The sequence below is a fragment of the Plecotus auritus genome, assembly GCF_963455305.1.
Source record: "Plecotus auritus genome assembly, chromosome: 5".
In the NCBI taxonomy this organism is placed as follows: Eukaryota; Metazoa; Chordata; class Mammalia; order Chiroptera; family Vespertilionidae; genus Plecotus; species Plecotus auritus.
In genome coordinates this window covers 157,123,018-157,143,191 of record NC_137776.1, presented here as the reverse complement: position 1 = coordinate 157,143,191, position 20,174 = coordinate 157,123,018, and the positions used below count along the sequence as shown (strand labels likewise).

Sequence of the window (20,174 nt, the reverse complement as noted above, 5' to 3'; positions counted from 1 at the left end):
TAAAGCATCCTACATGTAAACTTTCTTTAGCAACATACGATTTTATTACTTACAAATTATGACATTGTTAAATTTCAAAGGAAATATAAGAAATAAACTCATTTACACTTGTTTTCAATGTTAAACAATCAGAGGGCCCGTAAATCTTTTCAATGCTTCCTTTTGGATTCTTAGGTAATAGTGGATGGCTGGGATGAGTTGGCAAATTTTAAATATAACTAACTGCCTATTTTCCATATTCATATATTTTAATGTAACTCCAAGAGAGTGAATTTTATCTCAAAATTCCTCAAGAGTTGCCTTCAAATCATCTCTGTGCATATGTATATGGCGTACACTTGACGTCTGCCATAGGCACCAGTGTGCTGGAAACCAGTCGTGGAACTGAATTGAATTACTGGATTTGAGTTTAAATGAACCCATCTAAAAGACCCAGGTCTGCGCTTTTTGAGGCTTCTCTCAATAACTTGTAATTAAAGCAAGAAAGGCAGTAAAGTAAAACAACAGTAGCAGTAACCCACCATGAACACCAGGTTCCCGAACACAGCCCCATCGAATTTTCCAGCGGTACCCGAATATTTCTGGGTGGCCTGCCGCTAGCACATGGTGCTCCAGCGAGCCAGGGCTCGAAGCCCTATGAGCGCAGAGGACCCTACTGGCAGCAGAGATGGATGCTTTGATCCAAACCATTCCTCAGCCCCTTTCCGCCCAGGGCGCCACTTGAAAACTGCGGCCGGCGACTAGCCTGCGTTGCGCGCTTTTTTTGCGCTCTCCGCCCCGGGAGATGTGAGTGAAGAGGCTCCCCCATCCACCTGGGCGCCAGCCTAAGCACACCCCAAGCTTGTACAGGGACCTACTCGCCGAGAGTCGGTGTCCACCCTCAATCGTGACCCGTTCAGACCCAGCAAAGGAAGCGGGGCGGGGCGGGGCTGGGCTTTAGGGGCGCCGCCTGCCCAAGGTGCGTGCCACGTGCGCACTCACTGCGCGGACCCCAATCCCGCTAGTCCAGCTGCGGCCTCAGCCGCTCGCAGAAGTAGGCTCCCAGCTTTAGGGCGGGGCCTCCTCCTCGCCTGCTGCCTGGACGTCGGCTCCCACCCACTGTCAGCCCAGAGCCCCAAGGCCAGGGTCGTTCACCGCGGCTTCTCCCAGGGCTCGCACAGAGGGAGGCCCAGCGGCGGACCGCGGTGGCCCAACCTTTGCTGGATTCCCGGCGGGGTGTTTCGGGATGGGGTGGGGGCGGGGCGCCTGGCCGGAACTGGACCCGGGTCCCGACTCCCGGGTCCCGGGTCCCGACTCCCGGCTCCCGGCTCCGTGAGCCCTGGAATCCTCGGGTGTCTCCTGGCCGAGTAGAAGAGCCCGACCTAGGCTTCTCGCTTCGCGACTTCGGCCTCCCCCTCCCTAGACTGCAGCGTCCAAGGCTGGAGGGAAGCTCGCGTCCTGCCTAGGCCAACCCCTTCTGCGACTCTTTTCTTTTCCTGTCACTCTGTTCTGGGTTTCTGCTTTCTCCCGCTCAGAGAATGCCAGAGCGCGCGGGGGGCCAGAGGAGCTACGCACCGGCCCCTTTCCTGTGCCTCCAGTCTGCCTCAGTGTTGTCCCTCACTCTCCATATTTTCCTCCTCCATACATTCTCCCCGCATTCCCTTGCCGGTTTAGCCAGCATGTCTTTCTGCCTCTAAATTTGTCTCCCCACCCCCCCCACCCCCCCCGGTGCAGCATTAAACAAATCCACGTGTATAGAGGTTAAAGTTCCGGCAGTGTGGACAGAGAGAATGCCTTCTCTGTCCGTGGAACATTTCCGGGCACTGTAGTTTGGCTTCCCCTTGACGTGGTGCCAGCGCTGGTTCCGCCATGCAGGCCGCGGCTGCCAATGCGCCGGCTCCCTCTCTCTCATTCGCTAGCTGTTGTGCGTCGGCTCGGAGTGTGGATTTCTCTGTCTATGGTTGCAAACCAGGGCAAGGCTCTCCAAACCGAAAGCTGAGCGGAGTTGGGTTTCTAGCATTCTAGGGCTGCAGGCAAGCGAAATGCGGGCTTTTTCTGGGGTCCCGTCGCCTATCTGCTCCTAGACTCCACGCATCCTTAGCCCCTGCCCAGTATCTCTAGAGCCGCAGCGTCAATTCCGTGTGCTCCGAAGAGGTTTGCCACCTGCTCCGCGGCGGGGAGCCAGCCCTCGGTTTAACGCGGCGGAAGTCGGGGAGGTCAGAAGCACACTGGCCAGAAGCGAGAGGAGATAAACCCACAGCAGACAGGGTGGGCAACAGGGGACGGCGGCTGGCCTGGGTATCCCGAGAGGAGGGAGCGGGCTCTGTGAATTCTGACCTGGGCACTGGAGCCACAGGACCCGCGCAGGAGTGTAAAGGGCGGGCGGGCGCCCCCTCGGGAACGCACAATTGTTTTGCCTTGGTCTGGAACTCGCAGAGTAGGACGCGACGGCGCGGGGGTCAGGTATTTCGGAACCAGGCAAACCCACCATTCGTGATGCTTGGCCTAATCCTTTGCCCTTCCTGGGTTCGGAACAGGAACGGAGTAGTGTCCGGTGTCCCCTCCCTAATCCAAAAGCCCCACAAAACCAAAATACACAAGCAAAACTCACCAAAGCACCCGCAAACACAAAAACTAAAGCCAACACACGAAAATATAAACCCAAATCCCCATCCAAACGCACAGCTCATAAAAATCCAAAATCGAAGAAAACAAAACACAAACACAAAATTCATCTAACACAAAACACACAAACGACACCCGCTAGTGTAAAATCAAAACATAATCAAAGCACCACGCAGAAGGAACAGACTTCAAACGACACACAAAAGGACAACCTATAAGAACAAAGTTTAAAACACACGCAAAATCAAAACCCACCCAAAAGATCAAGACTCACAGAGCAAAACCCGTTAAAATGAAATCCACGAAAAAACAATACGCAAAACACCGAAACAAAAGACTCATACATAATTAAAAAAAAAAAAAACTCTCACAGACAACAAAACCAAACAAACCCTCTAAATAGAAAAACAAAACAAAAGGAAACCCAACCGATTCCCGCCCCCAGCCCTGGGTGAAATGTCAATTCCGGAAGGGCTTTTGATCTCTAGGTGCGGACAGGCCTCTCTTCCTTGGCGCAGCCTCCCCGCGCGGGCTAAGCCGGAGGGCGGGAAGCAGAGGCTGGGGCCGGCTGTGGAGGGGAAGAGTGGAGCGCTCCGAAATGCCCCAAAATTAAATCGCCGGGCAGGGACCCCGACCCGCAGACTGCAGAAAGGAGGCGGCGGAGGGTGACTGCGCAGACTAGTTGGTGGGGGGGTGGGGGGCGCCCGGGGAATCCACAGCCACGTTTCCGATTGTGGCGAAAATCCGCTAAGCGATGTCCGGTTCCCGCCGCGCCCCCACCCCTTTTCTCGAGCTCTGGGCTCTTCCCCCTAGGTTGCGGCCCAGCCTCGTGACCACCCCCTCCAAAAAACAAACACCACCCTCGCTGAGGACGATTCACTTTCCGAAACTGCCATTGTCCGGCGGGCCAAGAGTCCTTCTATGGAGCGCTCCCCCACCCTGGAGAACCGTGCCCCTTCGACCACCCCGCAGCGGGACCCCACCGGCTTCCAGTGGCCTAGCCGAGCATCTGGACTCGGGGTTGGGGAGGGTAAGGGGAGGGAAGTCTTGAGCCTGGGCCGAAGAGAGCGGGCTGGACATGCCACACCTCTACCCGGTCTCTCTTGGGCTGATTTCCCCTCTGGAATCAAGTCCAGGGGCGCCGGGACGACGCCACGTCTCGGGGCTTGAGGGCAAAGGGATTCCATTTATGGGCCGGGGTAAGGTGTCCGGGACTCCTGCCCATCTCCAGGACCTCCTGAGATGGTTCTGCTCAGCCCGGGTGCTCCAAAGCGGAGGGCCGGATTTTATCTCCAGCATTTCACATCTTAACCTCTGTGCTACGGGCCAGAATGAGACGTGGTGTGGGGAGAACTGCGACCAGGGGGCTGAGTGGGACCTGGAGGCTTCAGGCTTCTCGTACTTCTCTAGAGTTAGGGACCCAGCAATAGCAATAGCAGCTGCAAATTAGGGTGGGGGTGGGGAGCTGGGAGCTCCGGGGGCGGGCGCCGCCCTAGGGGTGAATCTGAGGAAACTGGATGCCTGGCAACATCTCCTGCTTTTGCACCCCCTTCAAAAGCACCTGCTTGGCAGATTGGTTAATTTCTTTAAAAACAAAAACCAGGCCTTCGCAGCCGGGTTTGCACCCAGAGGGGTCACCGGCCCCGCGCACTGTGAAGAGGGCCGCGATACCAAGTCGCAGGGGTTTGTAGAAGGTGCTGCCTCGAGGCCGGGGCTCCAGGCTCGTCTTTGGTCGGCCCCTTCCCGTAAGTGCGCGGGCTAGCTCCCGGCTTCTGAAACCTTCCTTCCCTCCTCCCCCACAACCCCTTATAAAAGTCCAGGGCGGTGTGGCTGCGACACTGTTGCTCTCCTGGCCTTCAGCACTGCTCCGGCCCGGCCCGCCCCGTCTGGCCAGCGGAGCAGGCCCCTCTGCACAGGGCGGACACCTTGCCCGGCTCTGGGCCGGCAGCGCGGGGCCGCACGCTGGGGGCGCGGCGTGTCTGGGGACATCTTGTGATGTTGGCGAGAACAGGACATGATCTCACATGGCGAGAAGCTCTTTAGTTCCTTAATCATTTCACGGTGCCTTCGGACGCTTTTTTTTCCACCTAAAACGTTTAGTTTCAGCTCAGTGATCAGCTACCCCAGCTCGGCGGGGGAGCGGAAGGCTTGAATTATTCCGACCTGTGAGCGGCCCCTGACACCAGAAAAAAAAAAAAGAAGCACAAAAAAAAAGTGGAAACTTTTCCCCCCCTGTCCATTCCATCAAGTTCTGAAAAATCAAAATGGATTTAGAGAAAAATTACCCAACTCCTCGGACCGGCAGGACAGGTAGGACCTTAATACCCGCTCCAGGCGCGCTAACTCCGGGACCCAGCCGGGTGCTGGTCCTCCCGAGCTTCGGCCCTGGGGGAGGGGGCCTCATTTTTGCCAGGATTGACTGCCTGTCTGTCTGTGGCACGTTTGTGTGTCTTTTCACCAGTCTGTTCACAGACTTCTGCATCATTCCAAGTGTCAGAGCGTTTGCCTATTTTTCCTCTATTTCTGAATATTTAGGTGTCTGTCTGGGGGGTCTGAAAGTTTGTTTGGGTCTGTGTGTTTACATATGGGTTCAGAGTGTGCAAGAGTGACAATGAGTTTGTGTGTCCCTCTATACCGGATTTTCAAATGTCTGAGTGTGTGTTCATGAGTTTATGTGCCTGTGTGTCTTTATATTCATACATGTGTTAGTGTGTTTATGAGTTGGTGTTCCTGCATACTGTTCTTTTGTATCCAAAATGTGTGTCATATATATAATTTGTATAAGTCTCTGAGTGTATATCTACTCTTTTTAAAGGTCTGTGTTCATCTAGCATATTCTAAGTAATTTTGGAAGTGAGAAAGATGTGTACATGTCAACAGCTGTTCACTGTGTACATGCCAATATACACAAAGTGCCAGCCTGTAGGCACAGGGATGGGTCTAGTAGGGCCTGTGGGGTTCTGTTGTGCTAAGCCTGTGAACAGGCTCAAGTCCCGTTCTATTAGGAGAACCAGGAGTGAAAGTGTGAATTCAGGAAAAGTCCTCAGTGCAGACCCTCCGTGTGTTGTGTGCACTGCTTCTCTCTGTGGGCACAGTTGAGCCTACCGTTTGTAGAAAAGGGTCTCCAGCGGCAGGCACAGCATTGGCAGGTGAGAGAACAGGCAAGCCTATATGCTAGCTGAGACATTTCTAGGGACCCCCACCTGCCTTCGCTTTCACCTAGACCAGCCTCTGACACCGGGTGTGTGTGTGTGTGTGTGTGTGTGTGTGTGTGTGTGTGTGTGTGTGGTGTGCTCAGGTTTCATCTGTGGGTGTCCCTCCAAAGGAGGGGAGCAGAAGTAGGGTGGACATGTGTGCCTCCTCTGGGCATCCAGTTCTGGTGCTGGTATGCAGACAGGCCTTTCTGACACAGACCCAGGTGTGCCTCCCACAGGCCGAGGCAGTGAGTAGCAAGATGTGTTTATATCTGAGAGGAGGTGGCAGGCAGCAAGAAGCCTCTGTTTGCCCTGAGGTAAAAGCTGGGTATAGGAGCCTCTTCTACTCCTTAGGCTAAGTGTGCTAACCCACATCCAAACACACTCCTGGCCCTGGCAAGAACTCTCTTTCCCCCATTCCTATGGGTCGATGAGCTCCCATCTGTTCCTCAGCCCTAAATATAGGTCAGAAAGCAGAAGGAGAGAGGTGAACTTATAGCCCAAACCCAGGACAATTCCCAGGGCTTAGACATGTTTCCAAAATTGTGACTGAAGAGAAGTTAGGGCAGAAATCGAAGAGGCAGAATTGAAGAGGATCCCCCAGGTTGAGAGTGCAGGAAGGGGAACCCCCTCTGCTCTATCCCCACTCTTCCCTCTTTTCCTCAGTGGGTCCCTGAGTAGGTGGGACTCCCAGAGGTGCCTGTGCTGGGGCTAGGGTTTGTGTTTGTGTTGGGAATGTGTTTGTGTTGGGAATGGGTGAGTGTTCAGGGGCTGGCCCCTGCTGCCTTTCCCGATGAGCTGTCTACAAAGAATGTAATTCATGGCGGTCGATGGGCTCTTTGATTAGTTCAATCGCCTGAATAATCGTTTAATCAATAAAGCATTTCATTCCTCATGGAGATGGGTCTGGGTGGGGTTGGGGAGGGGCAGTTAGGCTGGCCAGAGTTGAAAGTTCTGAAGAGCCACGCCCCCTCTTCATTGACGGGTTGGAGAAAGGGAGCCTTTCCTAGGTAGCTGGGAACATCTCAGGTGACACTGCACTTCTGCTTGTCTGCCTGTCTGCCCCAGCCTGGGCCCCATTAGGGAAGAGGAGAGCCAAGAAGCTGGACAGGCTGGGGGCATCCAGGTCTTGTTTTGGAGTTTTCACGTGGACTTCCTCCCGCTCCTAACTTTGAGGCCTTTTATGGGCCTCTTGACCTCCCTTTCCTTTCTTCAGAACTGTATTCCATTCTGTCTCTTGATCTCAGTTTCCCCATCTATACAAGGGGGAAGGAATCTGTGCCCTTCTAGCTTTAAGCCCAAGATCAGCTGAGGTCAACCCTGAGCAGGGAGCCACTTAAAGATTTCCTTGTCTAGTTTTTTCCTTGTGGTACCAAAAAGGAAAAACAGGTCCAGAGAGGGGCAGGGACTTGGGGAGGACTTTTCTGACCTCTCATTCCTGCTGGGAGAACACCCTCCCCTTGCCGCCATGGGCATCCTTGGAGAAAAACTATAATTGGGCAAGCCAGCTGCTGTGTGAGTTAAGCCTCCCCAAGGCCAGGGAGACCAGGGTAGGCAATGGCACCAAGCCCTCCAGCTCTAGAATGAGCCTGTGAATGATGACAATATTCTCTACCCCTGGATCTCCATCTTTCAGAATCTTGAGAGGCCTCATCTCAGGGGTTCTTCTCCCTGTTAGATTCATGGGGAAACTGAGCCCTAGGAGAAGGGCCCCGCCTCCTGAAGTCTTTAGACAGAGAAAGGTAGTCCCAGAGGTGCCCCGTAGCGCCTGGCCTTTGGTGTGCACTGGTAACGAAAACAAATGCTGACAGAGACCATTGACATGGTTCTTGAGAAATCTGGTTGAACTCTTCCCTTTTGTCACTCTCTTCCAAGATTCTTACAGATGGACCTGGGCCAGGAAGAGCAGACCCCTGATCCAGGAGCAGGAATCAGCTCTGACCCCTGGCGTCGGTTGTTGTCTCTCTTTGATGTTTTTGAAATGAGGATTAGGGAGGACCCACCCAGTTAGGACAGCGATGGCTGTGTCACCTCTGCCTTAACCCAACTGAGCAACCAGTCTGAGCCCCGTGCGCCTCGCTTTGCCTGAAGCAAGAGCAGGGAAATGGGCTGGCCTTGGGCTGCGGGAATTCATCTCAGGCCCACAGAGCTATGGCAGCTGACTCCGCGGGGCGCAGGAGGGGCTGCGCTCGGACAGAGGGGAAGCGGGAGGCAGTGTGTTCGAGTGAAGCCAGGTTGTGTGGCTGAGGACTGAGGGGGACGTTTCTCTGAAGGTGTTTTGGCTTCTCAAACATTATTCTCAGTGGGCTTTCTTTCAGTAGCAAAACTTCCAACGGCAATTCCATTTACATAAATTGGGTTTCTTCCCCGAAGGTTTCGTTCCCGGTCTCCTGCCCCCAGCGCTCAGTTAGCACAGGGTCCGCCGGCCCAAAGTCCTGCTGCAGGGAAGCGGGGTGGGGAGGTGGGGAGGGGGGGTGGGGGGATGAAACCACGCGACTGCTGCGCAGAGCGAGGCCCGACCGCTTTCAGGGTGGCGGCGTGGAGACGCGTTCCTTGCTCCTCTCTCTCCTGGACCCAGACTCGTGGACTCACGAGCTTCCGGAGGCTGGACTGAGGCGCGGAAGCCGGGCTTGGCCATGGGGTCGCTCTGAGCCGCCGTTCGGCGGTGTAAGGTTGGGCAAGGTGGCCAGGATACCAGGTCTGGTGATGCCTCTTGGCGTTAGAAGTTCCCGGAGGCCGGTCCACCCCGGAGGCGGTGAATTCCCTCCGACCCAGAGGGAGGCTTCCTCTGACTGCAGCGCACAGCGCGCCAGGAGCTGCTCTGGCCAAAGAGGCTAGGCAGCCCGACCCGGACCTGCTGTGTGAAATGGGAATCGGAGCTATTTCTGTTCTGGTAACATCTGGCGTTCCGTCCCACCGCAGCAGCGCTCCAGGGACTCTGTCCAAGCCTCCCAGGTGTGGGAAGGAAAGCCTTTTGCGTGGGTACGTCCGCTATAGCTGGGGGCTTTAATTTGGTACCATATCCTCGTGCCACTCCCAAACGCCCGCCATCCTGCCATCCTGAGTGGCTCTGGAGAGACCCTTCTGAGAAAAGGTGCCCGGCCCACAGCCTTTCCTCTAGCCCGGGCTTGCTGTGTGATCTTGGACAAGTCGCATCCCTCCTCAGCCTCAGGTTCCGCATCTGTAAAATGGGGACAGTTTAGCCTCAGGGCCCTATTAGCTCAAATACTTTAAAATCTGGATTTCCAGGCCTGAAATGAGCGGGGCTGGAGGTGGAGATGTCACTTGCTGCACCCCTCAAGGCATCCTCACCCCACCCCACCCCTGTCCCCTGCCTCTCTTGTGGGAACGCAGAGCCGCCCCATCGAAATCTAGTCACTTTCTATCCACCACGCGCCACCGGTGGAGCGAAAGCGAGGTCCTTAACTCATCCTGGTATCTCTGCGCTGTTATGATCTTTCTGCTCCAAGGAAGGGGTGGGGTGAAGATCCAGACAAGCAGGGTTCCAGACAAAGAAGAGATAATGCCACCACCCCACCTCCCTGCACGTGAAATCTCCTGATCCCCAAGAGGCTCGCCTGAGACTGTTTCCTGCAGCTGTGCCTGGAGGGGGTGGGGACAGTCAGCGCAGGAAACTTAACTGCGGTTCAGGGGCAGCTGGGTCTGGGACAGGAACAGAAGGTGGGCTAGAGGACCGACCCAGTGTAGGGGTGTGAGAAAGGGGGCAAAGGTAGAGAGAGGGGAGACTGAATGACCTGGGAGTTTTCTCAGAGTCAACCTGTGCTCTGTCCTCCTTAACAGTCCAGGTCTGGCGTGGGCATCCCAGAGCCCTTGTGTTGTTGGATTTATGTTTCATATTAGAGGATCAGTGCTTTTGAATGCACAATGGTGGGATTTGGGACCACTCCCATGAGCTGCTGGCCCAGGAGAATCTTCAGTGTCTCTGCCAGGACCCTGGCATAGGTAAACGCTCACAGAACTATTGCCTCCTGGGTATAGACAGCCTGCCTCATGCTTCCTTTCCAAAGAACAGTTCCTTTGACTGTGGCCCCAGGTTTTCACACCCCCTTGAGAAATTGAGACTCCTTGGTCAAAGACCCTGCCTTTCTGGACCAGGAAGGTTTTGTTATAAATTCCCCTGGAGAGGGAAGGTCAGGTATTTTCAACAGCTGAAAGCTGCAGCAAGGTAGCATGCCTAGCGTGGCTTGGCAGGGACCTTGCAGATAGAATGAACCCACCCACCCGCCGGCGTCAGGGACCCTCATTAGCACTGGACGGGTCTGGGTTCATTCAGTTCCCAAGAGGCCCTGCGCGGGATGTGGAATTACCCCTGTGGACAGAAGGCTCCAGCTGCTCGGATAACTAGACCCCAAAGCATCCGGCAGCTCCTGGCCTGGAGCTGAAAAGAGGTTCTCAGGGCTCGGTGTTTGGGCAACCCGACCCAAAGCCTCAGATAGCTTCTTCCTACAGGAGCACCCTGATTATCAACTTTAAAGGAATGTGACAATTTTTTTCACCTCAATGTCTCTGCCTTTCAGTTATCTCAGATTTGGGAGTGCCTGGGGTAAAAAGGAGAGGGGTGGACGAGGAGGTAGCGGCTTAGTAGGCACTTGACACAATTATGAAATGTTTCCACCGGCAGGAGTTTCATTAAAGACTACGTAAGCCAATTCTGCCCATTTTACAGATGAAGAAACTGAGAACGGGGCAGATGTGCGCACGCGAGTCTGTTGGTGCTTAGATTGCAAGCCGGTTCTCTATTGTACTCGTCTTTCTCCAACATCCGTTTTGTGTGTGTGTGTGTGTGTGTGTGTGTGTGTGTGTGTGTGTGTGTGTGTTTTCTGGAGACTATTTCCCCTGCCTTGGCTGCCCCCAGGCCTTCAGGGTATCTCAGGGTCCCAACGCCGCACCGTGGAGGGCAGGCTCCCTGAGGATGTGCCACGGGACTCTCCAGGCACTAGGTGGATCCCCTCCCCCTCACTCCATCCCGGCTTCACTAGGCCTTCGCGCCGGGCGTTTGTCAATGAACGTGGCGCCGCTGCCTTGGCCCCGCCTCCCATTCTCTCCCATTGCCCAAGTATCCGCTAATTAGGCGGAGCCTCCCGGTTGCTCAGCCAATGGAGCGGTGCCTCGGGCCAGGGCCGGCTGCCACCGCTCTGATTGGCTCGATGAAGCGTGATTGGCATGTTAGCGCCCGCCCCGCCCCCGCCCGGAGGGAGGCTGAGCCCCGGGCGGCGCTGTCCACACGCAGCGGGTCCTGAAAGCGGCTCCGGGGCGGCGCAGTGGCGCACTGTGCGCGCCGAGCAGGCGAGGGCTAGCGCCGGCGGCGGCGGCGGCGGCGGCGGCGGCAGCGCGGGCAAAGCCGACAGCGGCTCCATCTCAGCACCAGTAGTCCCGGAGGCCGTGGCGGAGGGGACCTTCCGCTCTCTCCTCTGTCCCTCGCTCCACGCCTGGGGCAGGCGCGGCGGCCGTCCCGGAAGAGGCAACTGAAAGACAGTAGAAGGAGACCTCCGAGAGAGGGCGGTGGGGCTTCAAGAGTAGGGCGTGAGGCGAGGAGGAGATTGTCGCTGTTGTCCCTTTTCCTGGTCCCAGCGATGGGGGGAAAGCGGGAGCCGCGGGAACTTTGAAGGCAGCGGGTCCCAGGGTATGAGGGCTGCATGCTCGCCGGGACTGCGGAGTCTCATCCCCAACGTCAGTAGCGGAAACGTCTGCGAACCCCACTGGGCCCCAGCACCGCCAGAGAGGAAGTTCTTTGCAACTTCGTGGGAGACGTCGGAGAGGCGGGCAGAGAGAGGCTGAGGCGGCAAGTATGAGCCCCGAGACCTAGAGAAGCAGAGAGAGAAGAAGCCAGTGAATACCGAGGGGTCGAGGGGAGACTCCAGAGGCAGCGAGGCCGCGGAACCAGCCTGGCAGCCCACGGGCTTCGCTGCCCCTTGAGTAAAACCAAGTGCCGTGCGTCCCGCAGGCCTCCTCAAAGCCGCTCTTACCGGAGGCCAGGGGCGCCAGCCGTCCCGGAGACGGGTCCCTACGCCATGCCCCCGAGGCTGCGGGCGCCTTGGCAGCAGCTACCCCGATTCGGGTCCGGAGCCGCCGCCTGAGCCAGCCCGGGAGGGAAGCCACCAGGAGTTGGGCGCCCCACTTCCAGCCGGAGTGCGCTAGCGCGGTTTCCCGCCTCTAGGAGCAGCTCTCGGCGATCTCCGATCTCCGGCCGGGCGGCCCAGCAGTGTTTTCTGAGCCCAGCTCCACAGTGCCTGGCCCGGCGGCGCGGCTCTTTAGCCGCTTTGGGCAACCCCTTGGCGCCGGGAGGCGGCGGCGTGGGCCGGCCTGCAGTCTGGAGCGCCCCGATGGAAATACACTGTAAGCACGACCCGTTTGCATCCATGCATAGTAAGTAGGCGGCGAGCTCGCTTCTCTCACTCTCCGGCCCGGGGCGGGGTTGGGGGTGCCGGACTACGGGGCAGGTACTAAGGCCGGTAGGACCCAGGACTTCTGTAGCCGCGCAGTCAAGTTTGCAAAGTGCAGGGCTTTCCAGGCAGGGGATGTGGAACAAAGTGCCTGGTCGCCTGGGCCCGGAGCACCTGGCACCGGGAGTCCCGCCTCCACCAACGCCTAACGTAGGCAGCGAGCAGCAGCCTTTTCTGTAGCCTTTCGGGGGGGCCCTGGCAGCGACGTCTCAGAGCGCTGGAGGAATCCTGGCTGGGACCTGGAGCGGCCTCCGGCTGGACTAGCTGGAGGGTACGAAGTTGTAGCGAAAGGTCAGTCTGACTCGCAGTCAGCGCCCCACACCCAAACCCGGATAGATAGCGCCTTTTTTCAAACAGGGCTTGGAGGGAAAGTGGGACCCCAACCAGTGCCTGTGTGCTTCTAGGTGTGAAGGAAGAGGTTGAGAGATAAGCGGGGACCTCAGTTCCAAAGCTCCAAAGGCGTTCTGGAGTTGAGTGGGATTTGAAAAATCAACCAAGTAGAGGTCCCTGAGCTGAGCTTCTGCTTAGAAGCCGCCAGTCCATACACAGACCTTTAAAGACACCATCCAGTCCTCCTCTGCAGGACGCTTGCCTTATGATGACTTGTCCCTAAAAAAAAAAAAAAAAATGAAGAAGCAGCCAATTAGTCACCATCCAGGCGCCCCGCTTTCTAAAGACGCCGAGTGTGTACGAGACGGGAAGGGTCATTTTGGGCGCGGGCGAGGCGGGTGGCCGGTTGCTTGACCCGCTGGGATCTGCCACTTCGCCCTGTAGCATAGCCTCCTGTGAGATGCGATTCTCTCACGGCGAGTTAGCGCCGGATTAGATTCGGAGATTTCAAGAAAATACCAAGTGGAACGAATCGCGTTTCCCTTCTGCGCGCTGCAGAGCTGGGCCGGAACAAGGCGCCAGGCTTGGGCGGCATCCAGCCGGTGCCCAGCTTGGGTCCCCACCGGCCGCAGGTCATAGGGTTGCTCCCTGGCTGGGAGCCCTCCGCAAGCCAGCTTCTCCTCAGACAGCCCCCAAACCTGCTTACCAGCCGTGGGTCCCCTGTTTAACAAAGGCAGCAGAGACCCGGCTGGAGAGAAGGCGAGCTTCCCTGGGCGAATTTGTCCTTTTTTACCCGGAGGGCCGAGTGGCCTGGTAGGCAGAGAAATGCTGATCTAGGCGATAGGGGCTGACTGCCCGCAGGTGCTTCTCTTTGTGTCAATTTCCCCAGTCGGAGGTAATCCACCAAAGCCGTGCGGAGGTTTGCGCAGTGAAGCCGTTTTCTCCGGTCCCAGCCCAAACGATTCCTCATCCTCTGGGGCCTGTGCCAAAACAGTTTCCAGTCCGTGGTGACCCCAGCGCCCCCCGCAGCCCTCTCCTGCGCACACTTGAGCTGGGCTCGGGAGAGGCTCTGATCTCACAGAGTGAGCTAGAAAACAAACGAGTTGGGGGTCAATACTCTGGTAGGTAAGCTCTTAGCTCAGCCAAGGAGAGACTGGGGGACAAAATGGGGAGGGCTGACCCCTGCACTTCTCTCCTTGGGGGTGGAGATCAACAGACCCTCACTGCCTCCTTCTGCACAGAGGTGTGCCCCAGAGATCTTGCACAAGCCCTTGGAGAGATAGCGTCAGACCCGGTGATCTTGAAGGTGGAGAAGGCAGCTACTTCCAGATGCTGTTAACCAACCGCTAATGCTGTGTATCTGTACCTCCTGGTCCTGGCCTTCATTTGCCCCCTGGAGAGTGCTCCCTCCTCCCATCTTCAACTCCCTGGCAGCACGGTGGGGGCTGGGCCCCAGCCAGCCTAGCTTCCAGGGCCTGCTTGATTCTGACGTCCAAAGCTCTTTGCTTGCACAATGTACCCTCCAGGGCCTCAATTTGTTGGTGATTGGAGGTGAGGAGTGGGATATGCAGTAGATCCCTTAGAGGTCCCTGGGTTCGTAGGGGCTCAGACCAAGTCTCATCTCCTCTTCTCCCTTCTTGGCCATGGTCAGTTTCACATCCTACCCTCTCTCCCCCCTCCATCAGAACAGGACAGCTTTGTGTGGGAGAGATTAGATGGTGTGTGGGGCAGGGGCAGGCATTGCCTGGAAATGGGCTTCAGAGTTCCCCTGCCCCCACCCCCTATTCCAGACTCATCACTTTCATCAGCGCAACCCTCCCCAGATGTTTCCCTCCCCAGATGTTTCCCTCCCCCAGATATGCTTACCAGTTATAAAGCACTTTTATAACCAGTTTCCTACTTGAGATTTGTCTAAACCTTTAGTTACACCCATTTTATAGAGTATGATATTGAGGCCAGAGAGACAAAAGGACTGATAAGAAGTTCGCATGGGCAAACCTGGAGCTGGTTCTTGGGTCTTCAAGGATTTACAGAAGAGGAGGATGAGGGGCTTAGGTTCCAGAAAGAGGATAGTGGAATGTCTGGGTGGGTACACACATGTGCAAGGTGCTGTGTCTGGTTTAACTATTTCTGTATCTATGGCTTGACTGTCAATGTGTGTCAGCATCTGTCTGTCATTTAAGAGTCCATTCATGAAATTTCATCCCTGCTCTTCCCTGTGTTCCTCTTGGCATGTTTGTGTGTCCCTTCATTCATTCCCTCAGGTACCACTAAGAGAAATTTCAATATCTCTGTAAGTCCTGGAGTTAAATCTGGGACTGAGACAGCAGAGACCCTCTCTCTAAGACCCCATGCCCAGTCTAGGGTGTGGACAGGGCCCTGGTGGGAAGCATGTTCTCATCTGGGCCTGAGGAGCATCTGTGGGGGCTGGCCCTTCCAGACCAGAGCCACAAAGGCCCCAGGGGCATCTGCAATTCAACCATTTTTCTCCCCCCAGCCCCCTCCTTTAAACTCTTTTCTGTCAGTCCTGTGGGGGCAGGGCTGTTTCCCTTGTATCTGTGTCTGTTTCCTGGTCTTTGCCTTGAGTTGTTTCCATCTATCGTTGTGTCAGTCTCTCTGTAAATTCTACTTGGCCCTGAAAAGAGTAGCTGAGTCTGTGTCTGCCTCCAGCACCCTCTATGGGATGAACTCTCACCCAGCTGGAGTCCACAGGAAGTAGAGGCTGGACTTGTGTTCTGTCAGGAGATGCAGGGCTGAACCTAGGGTTCCAGAAAACAAAGGCCCCCCCGCCCCCCCTTCACAGAAGTACCCTGCCCTCCATTCCCCTTCACTGGGGAATCTGTCCTCCCTTTTTTCTTCTGGTCTCCTTGCTTCCCGCTGTGCGCCATACTCACCTTTCTTTTCTTCACCTGTTTTGGCTAATCCATTCCATTTTCTCCTCCTCTGCCTCCCTAACTTGAGGCTTCCTTTCCAATCTCTTGTTTCTTGCTGTCTGTTCCCACTCTTTGCACCCTTTCCCTTAATATCTCACTTTTCCTCTTTTCTTTCCCTATCATGCCTCCCCTCTCTCAGGCATCTAGTTTTATTTCTTTCTAATCTCAGGGTAAGTGGGAGACATTGCCTTCTCAGATCACAGTAAATCACCTCCCTACCACCCTTGAAATGCTCTATAGCAGGGGTGGGGAACCTTTTATTCTGCCAAGGGCCATTTGGATATTTATAACGTCATTTGCAGGCCATACAAAATTATAAACTTAAAAATTAGCTTGTTATTTGGACAAACATTTAATTAATTCGCCCCTAAAATCTTAGCAGGGCCAGACCAAATTATTTCTCTGGCCTTATATGGCCCGGAGGCCTGACATTCCCCACCCCTGCTTTATTGGATAGGACTATGACAGAGGCAGAGAGAGCTAAGTGAGTTTGGGGTCTTTTCCAGGGGGATCCCAGGTTACCCTGGGTCTGGTGTCAGCTGTGGACATGTGGATCAGACTCTGGAAAAGTATTGGTAGCCTAGTCTTTGTGGTCAGGAGTATAGGGCTTGCTGTCACTTAGAGTGTCCATGATATAAGTGGTCCCCAAAGCTCACAAATATCTTACAGAGCTGCCCTTGAACTGCCCTGAAGGTTGGCATTGTGTTTTGGGCAGGAAGTTTAAATTATCAGTGGTATAGGGAACAGGCTATTGCAGATGGGCTACAATGCCTAGACTGACAGGTTATCTCAAAAGTGTGCTGAGGGCTTTTAGCTTCCTTTTTTGTCCTTTCAGATGAGCTTGTACCAATTTTGAATTTACTTTCTTCTTAAATCCAGCCTGTTCTTGAAAGATCCATGCAACCTTTTTTTATTAGATGCTCCCAACCCCAGAACAAAGCTTTCTTAAGACCCTTGACCAGGGGTGGCTACAGGCTTTCGATTTTAAATAAACTAAGCAATCATATTCCTAACGCAAATATCCTGTATGAGATGGTTTTCCTTTTCTTGTGTCTGGAGTGCTTTAGAACAATCAAAACCAACTAAAGTTCATTTTGAAAATCAGAGAGAAATTCCGCTTAAAACTAGAATTAAGTACTGTTGTTATCTATAAAATTGTATTTTTCCTTAAAATCAGCCTGAGGTTGGAAATTTGGGGAAATACTCAATTCAGACTCTCCTGAGAAACTTCAGTGAATTGGTTTGGCATTAAAAAAAATAGGTTATGTTATGGATTCCTTTCCCCCGTCCATTTCAGATGTTGTTCATGAATCTGAATAGAAGTTGAGTGCTGGGGAGGGGGTTGAGGGCTGAGATGAAGTGGCTATTTTATGTTTCAGAGTTGGTGTGTGTGTGTGTGTGTGTGTGTGTGTGTGTGTGTGTGTGTGACCTCCAAGATGCCCTGGTATAGCCCAGTCCCAGGCAAGTCTCAGTTTAGTTTATTCCCCCTCCAGGCCTCTGAGTTGCCAGCAGCATTGGTAAATGCTTAGACTTAGCTTTTGGCTTTTGGCTTCAGTGATGTCAGTGGCTGATTAATAACTACAAGGTCAATATTGTTGCTACTGTGTTTACTGGGTTGGCGCTTCAGTTACTTGTATCCTTGTTTCCCTCAAGATGGACCTGGATGTAAGGAAGCTTATGGGTGGGGGAGATACTTTCCCAGACTCTACTTAAAATTTGCCCCAGAGCCTTTGTAAAACCTGGATCCAGAAGCCTTCTTTATTTCCCCTGAACCAACCGATAGCTGCTTGTCAATTGCAAAACACTCCAAAAATTTTAGGAAAACTCCTTTTTAGCAAATCGTAGTGCAATAGGGTGAAATAAATGTGATCCTCTGATCCATTTCTTTTGTGTGCTCTGAGAGGGTACAGTGGTCAAATCTGCACATCAGCCTCATCTTTTTTGTTTATTTCCCCCTTCAGTTTTATTGGGTATATAATTAAAGAAAGTATTTTTATCAAGGCAGTGGTTGGGTTTTGTCTCAGCACCATGCAGATACTATTAAAAAAATTTAAAAAGTACGTAGCCCTTAATCAGATTGTTGATTAAAAAAAAAAAAATTCCCACCCCCGAGATCTAGGTTTATTGGGGTAGTCCCTTTCACTTTTGAAGATACAGTATTTGTTAAAAGGAAGAATTTTATTTTTAGAAATGTCTTTAAATTTGATGTATTTTAAAATATATTTTCTCCCGAGGCTGTTTTTTAGACCTCAGTATCACGTATGTAATAAATTGCGTCCCTAGTATAGACTGAGGTCTTCACATATTCCATTGTTAAAAAAAGAATTACACAGAAAATCCTAATAACTAAAGGAAGCATAGTATGGTGATGCTTGCCCTCATTAGCCCAATTGACTGGCTGAAGATTGACAAAGGCTAAGGTTAATTTTACAAAGCAATTTGAGGTATTAATGTAGTCTGCATGATCAGAATCCACGCTCAAGATGTCCAGCCTGCAGCCATTTCTGATCTGAGGGGCTCTGGATGTTCCCGACAGGACTTCTCCTTCTATGTGACTGGTTCTAACCACCCTTCCCCTCGCTTTCTGTTTCTAATCTGTTTCAGGACATGGAGGAGTGAATCAGCTTGGGGGAGTTTTTGTGAATGGACGGCCACTCCCGGATGTAGTCCGCCAAAGGATAGTGGAACTTGCTCATCAAGGTGTCAGGCCCTGCGACATCTCCAGGCAGCTTCGGGTCAGCCATGGTTGTGTCAGCAAAATCCTTGGCAGGTAAGGGCAGGAGCTCCAGGTTTCCCTTGATCTTTAAAATAATGACCTAAAACATGACCCAGCCGCTGTCCAGTGTGCCAGTGCCAGAGCGAGAATCATTGTGGCACTTCACCGACACGCACAGCACTTAAGAGTTTGCAAGGCCCTTTCGAGGCCACTCAGTTCAAAGTAGTCCTGGAAAACCCCAGTGACATGGGGGACTGGGGACTCAGTCAGGAGGGATGGCATGTTTTCTGAAAGCCTGGTAAATTATTCCAGACAACCCAAGAGTAAGAGGTTCTTGGGAACTTCCCCTGCGCATTTTAGGTAAGCTTAGGACCTGGGCAGGGCTGGGTGGAAAATCCACAAGTTAAAATCACCAAAATGACCAGAGTTCAGTTTTTCACTTTAATGTTTTCAAAAACACATTCCATTTTTACAAAGTCATCTGTCATTTTCAGTTTTGGACTATCATCAACCTCATGTTGGGCTGCAGTATTTTTCTTCTATGTTGTGTTTCTTGCATAGCGACAGGCATCCTAAGTATATATTAATTAGAGGAGGAAAAAAAACACAACCCCAAACAGACACCAACTCTCAAGTCTGACATTTGAAAGTTGCCACTTGACCCAGCGATTTGCTGCAAGCAAAATACTAACAATGCTGATTCTCCCAGAGGGCGGTACAGCCTTTAGCCTTCGTGTTGATTTTCTGTAGCGAGCAAGACTCAGCACCATCCAGGGAAGCAGTTTTGAGATGAGGAAAGTGACTGGCTCAGATCTAGCAAAGTGACTGGCTCAGATCTAGCCAGCCAGTCAGTACCCAGGCTGGGAAGAGAGCATAAGGATTCCCAGATCATGGGCATTTCGCCATACCCCCAAACCAAAGCCACAGGTTTGTTGCCAGCCACGAGAAGTTGTTAAAGGTTTGCCCTGACAACTAGGAGCAGTCTCCAGTTATAGCTGTTCAGTGCTCTCTCAGGATTTCTCTCCACGGGTCAGAGAACAACCTTTGTCCTGTAGCTTGCATTATGGTTTGAGAACAGATGTCTGGATAGGAAATAAATATTTTGAAGTATGTCAGTGACATTGTGACTTTTTGCTTGCCCTTTCCCTTCCATCTGCTGGAATTTAAAAAATGGTTTCAAATGAAAGGGGAAGGACAGTTGCTAACCTTGGGGGGGCCTTGCTGGACACCAAGAGGAAGTTTTAGGCCAGAGGTCTGAAAGGAAGCCCCTTTAGGGACCTTGATCCCTGGGTTTATTCCTCATTCGCCTTCCCATCTTGGGTCACCTCAGCCATGGAGGCTGCGGGCATTGCTGATGTTTAGCACTCGGTAGCAAACGAGCACCAGGCAGAGTTCAAGGAGGAAGGCAGGACATCGACCACGGGTGTTCTTATTAGAAGGTGGTTTTCCTGAATAGAGGTTGAGAGTGAGAGTAGAAGAAAATAGAGGAGAGGAGGTAGAGAAAAGAGAAAGAGAAAAACAAAACACAACCCAAAACAAAGCGAAAAGAGAATGATTTAAAAAAGAGAAACAGAAAGAGAAATGAAGACAAAAATAGGAGAAAGACAGGAAATATTTTAGACTATTTCAGCATTAGACTCCGAGTGCCCAATGGATCTTAGCTATCTTCTTGGGAAGCCTCTTCATTGTACGAAGGGGAGAGAGAGAGAGAAGGCCCTTCCTTTGTTTTTTTGCTGAGACATCTTTTCTGAGCCGACATTTTGCTTGCGATTTGAAATCTTCTCAGGGCAAGATGCTGAGCCCTTCTCAGAGGGGACATCTTGATGCCGGGTCCTCATATTCCGGTGCCCGGGAGCCCTCCAGATCTCCCCTCGAGACTGAAGGGGACAGGGACCTTCCCAGGCTCAGCTGGCAGCCTTTCGCGACCCAGAAT

The 20,174-nt window shown here is 53.2% G+C and overlaps 1 protein-coding gene across 8 annotated transcripts in view; it reads left to right on the top strand.

The window, feature by feature from the left end:
- Positions 1 to 4,868: 4,868 nt before the first annotated feature.
- PAX5 (paired box 5) overlaps positions 4,869 to 20,174 on the top strand; it is a gene marked incomplete at both ends in the record, with an annotated part of 152,562 nt that continues 137,256 nt past the window's right edge. For 7 of the 8 annotated variants that reach the window (XM_080669473.1, XM_080669472.1, XM_080669470.1 and 4 more), the window contains 2 exons: positions 4,869 to 4,914; positions 18,130 to 18,295. In XM_080669473.1, coding sequence (XP_080525599.1) covers positions 4,869 to 4,914; positions 18,130 to 18,295 — 212 coding nt within the window. Of the gene's footprint in view, positions 4,915 to 12,142; positions 12,186 to 18,129; positions 18,296 to 20,174 lie in introns of those variants that run through there. The other variant, XM_080669467.1, reaches the window with a different exon arrangement.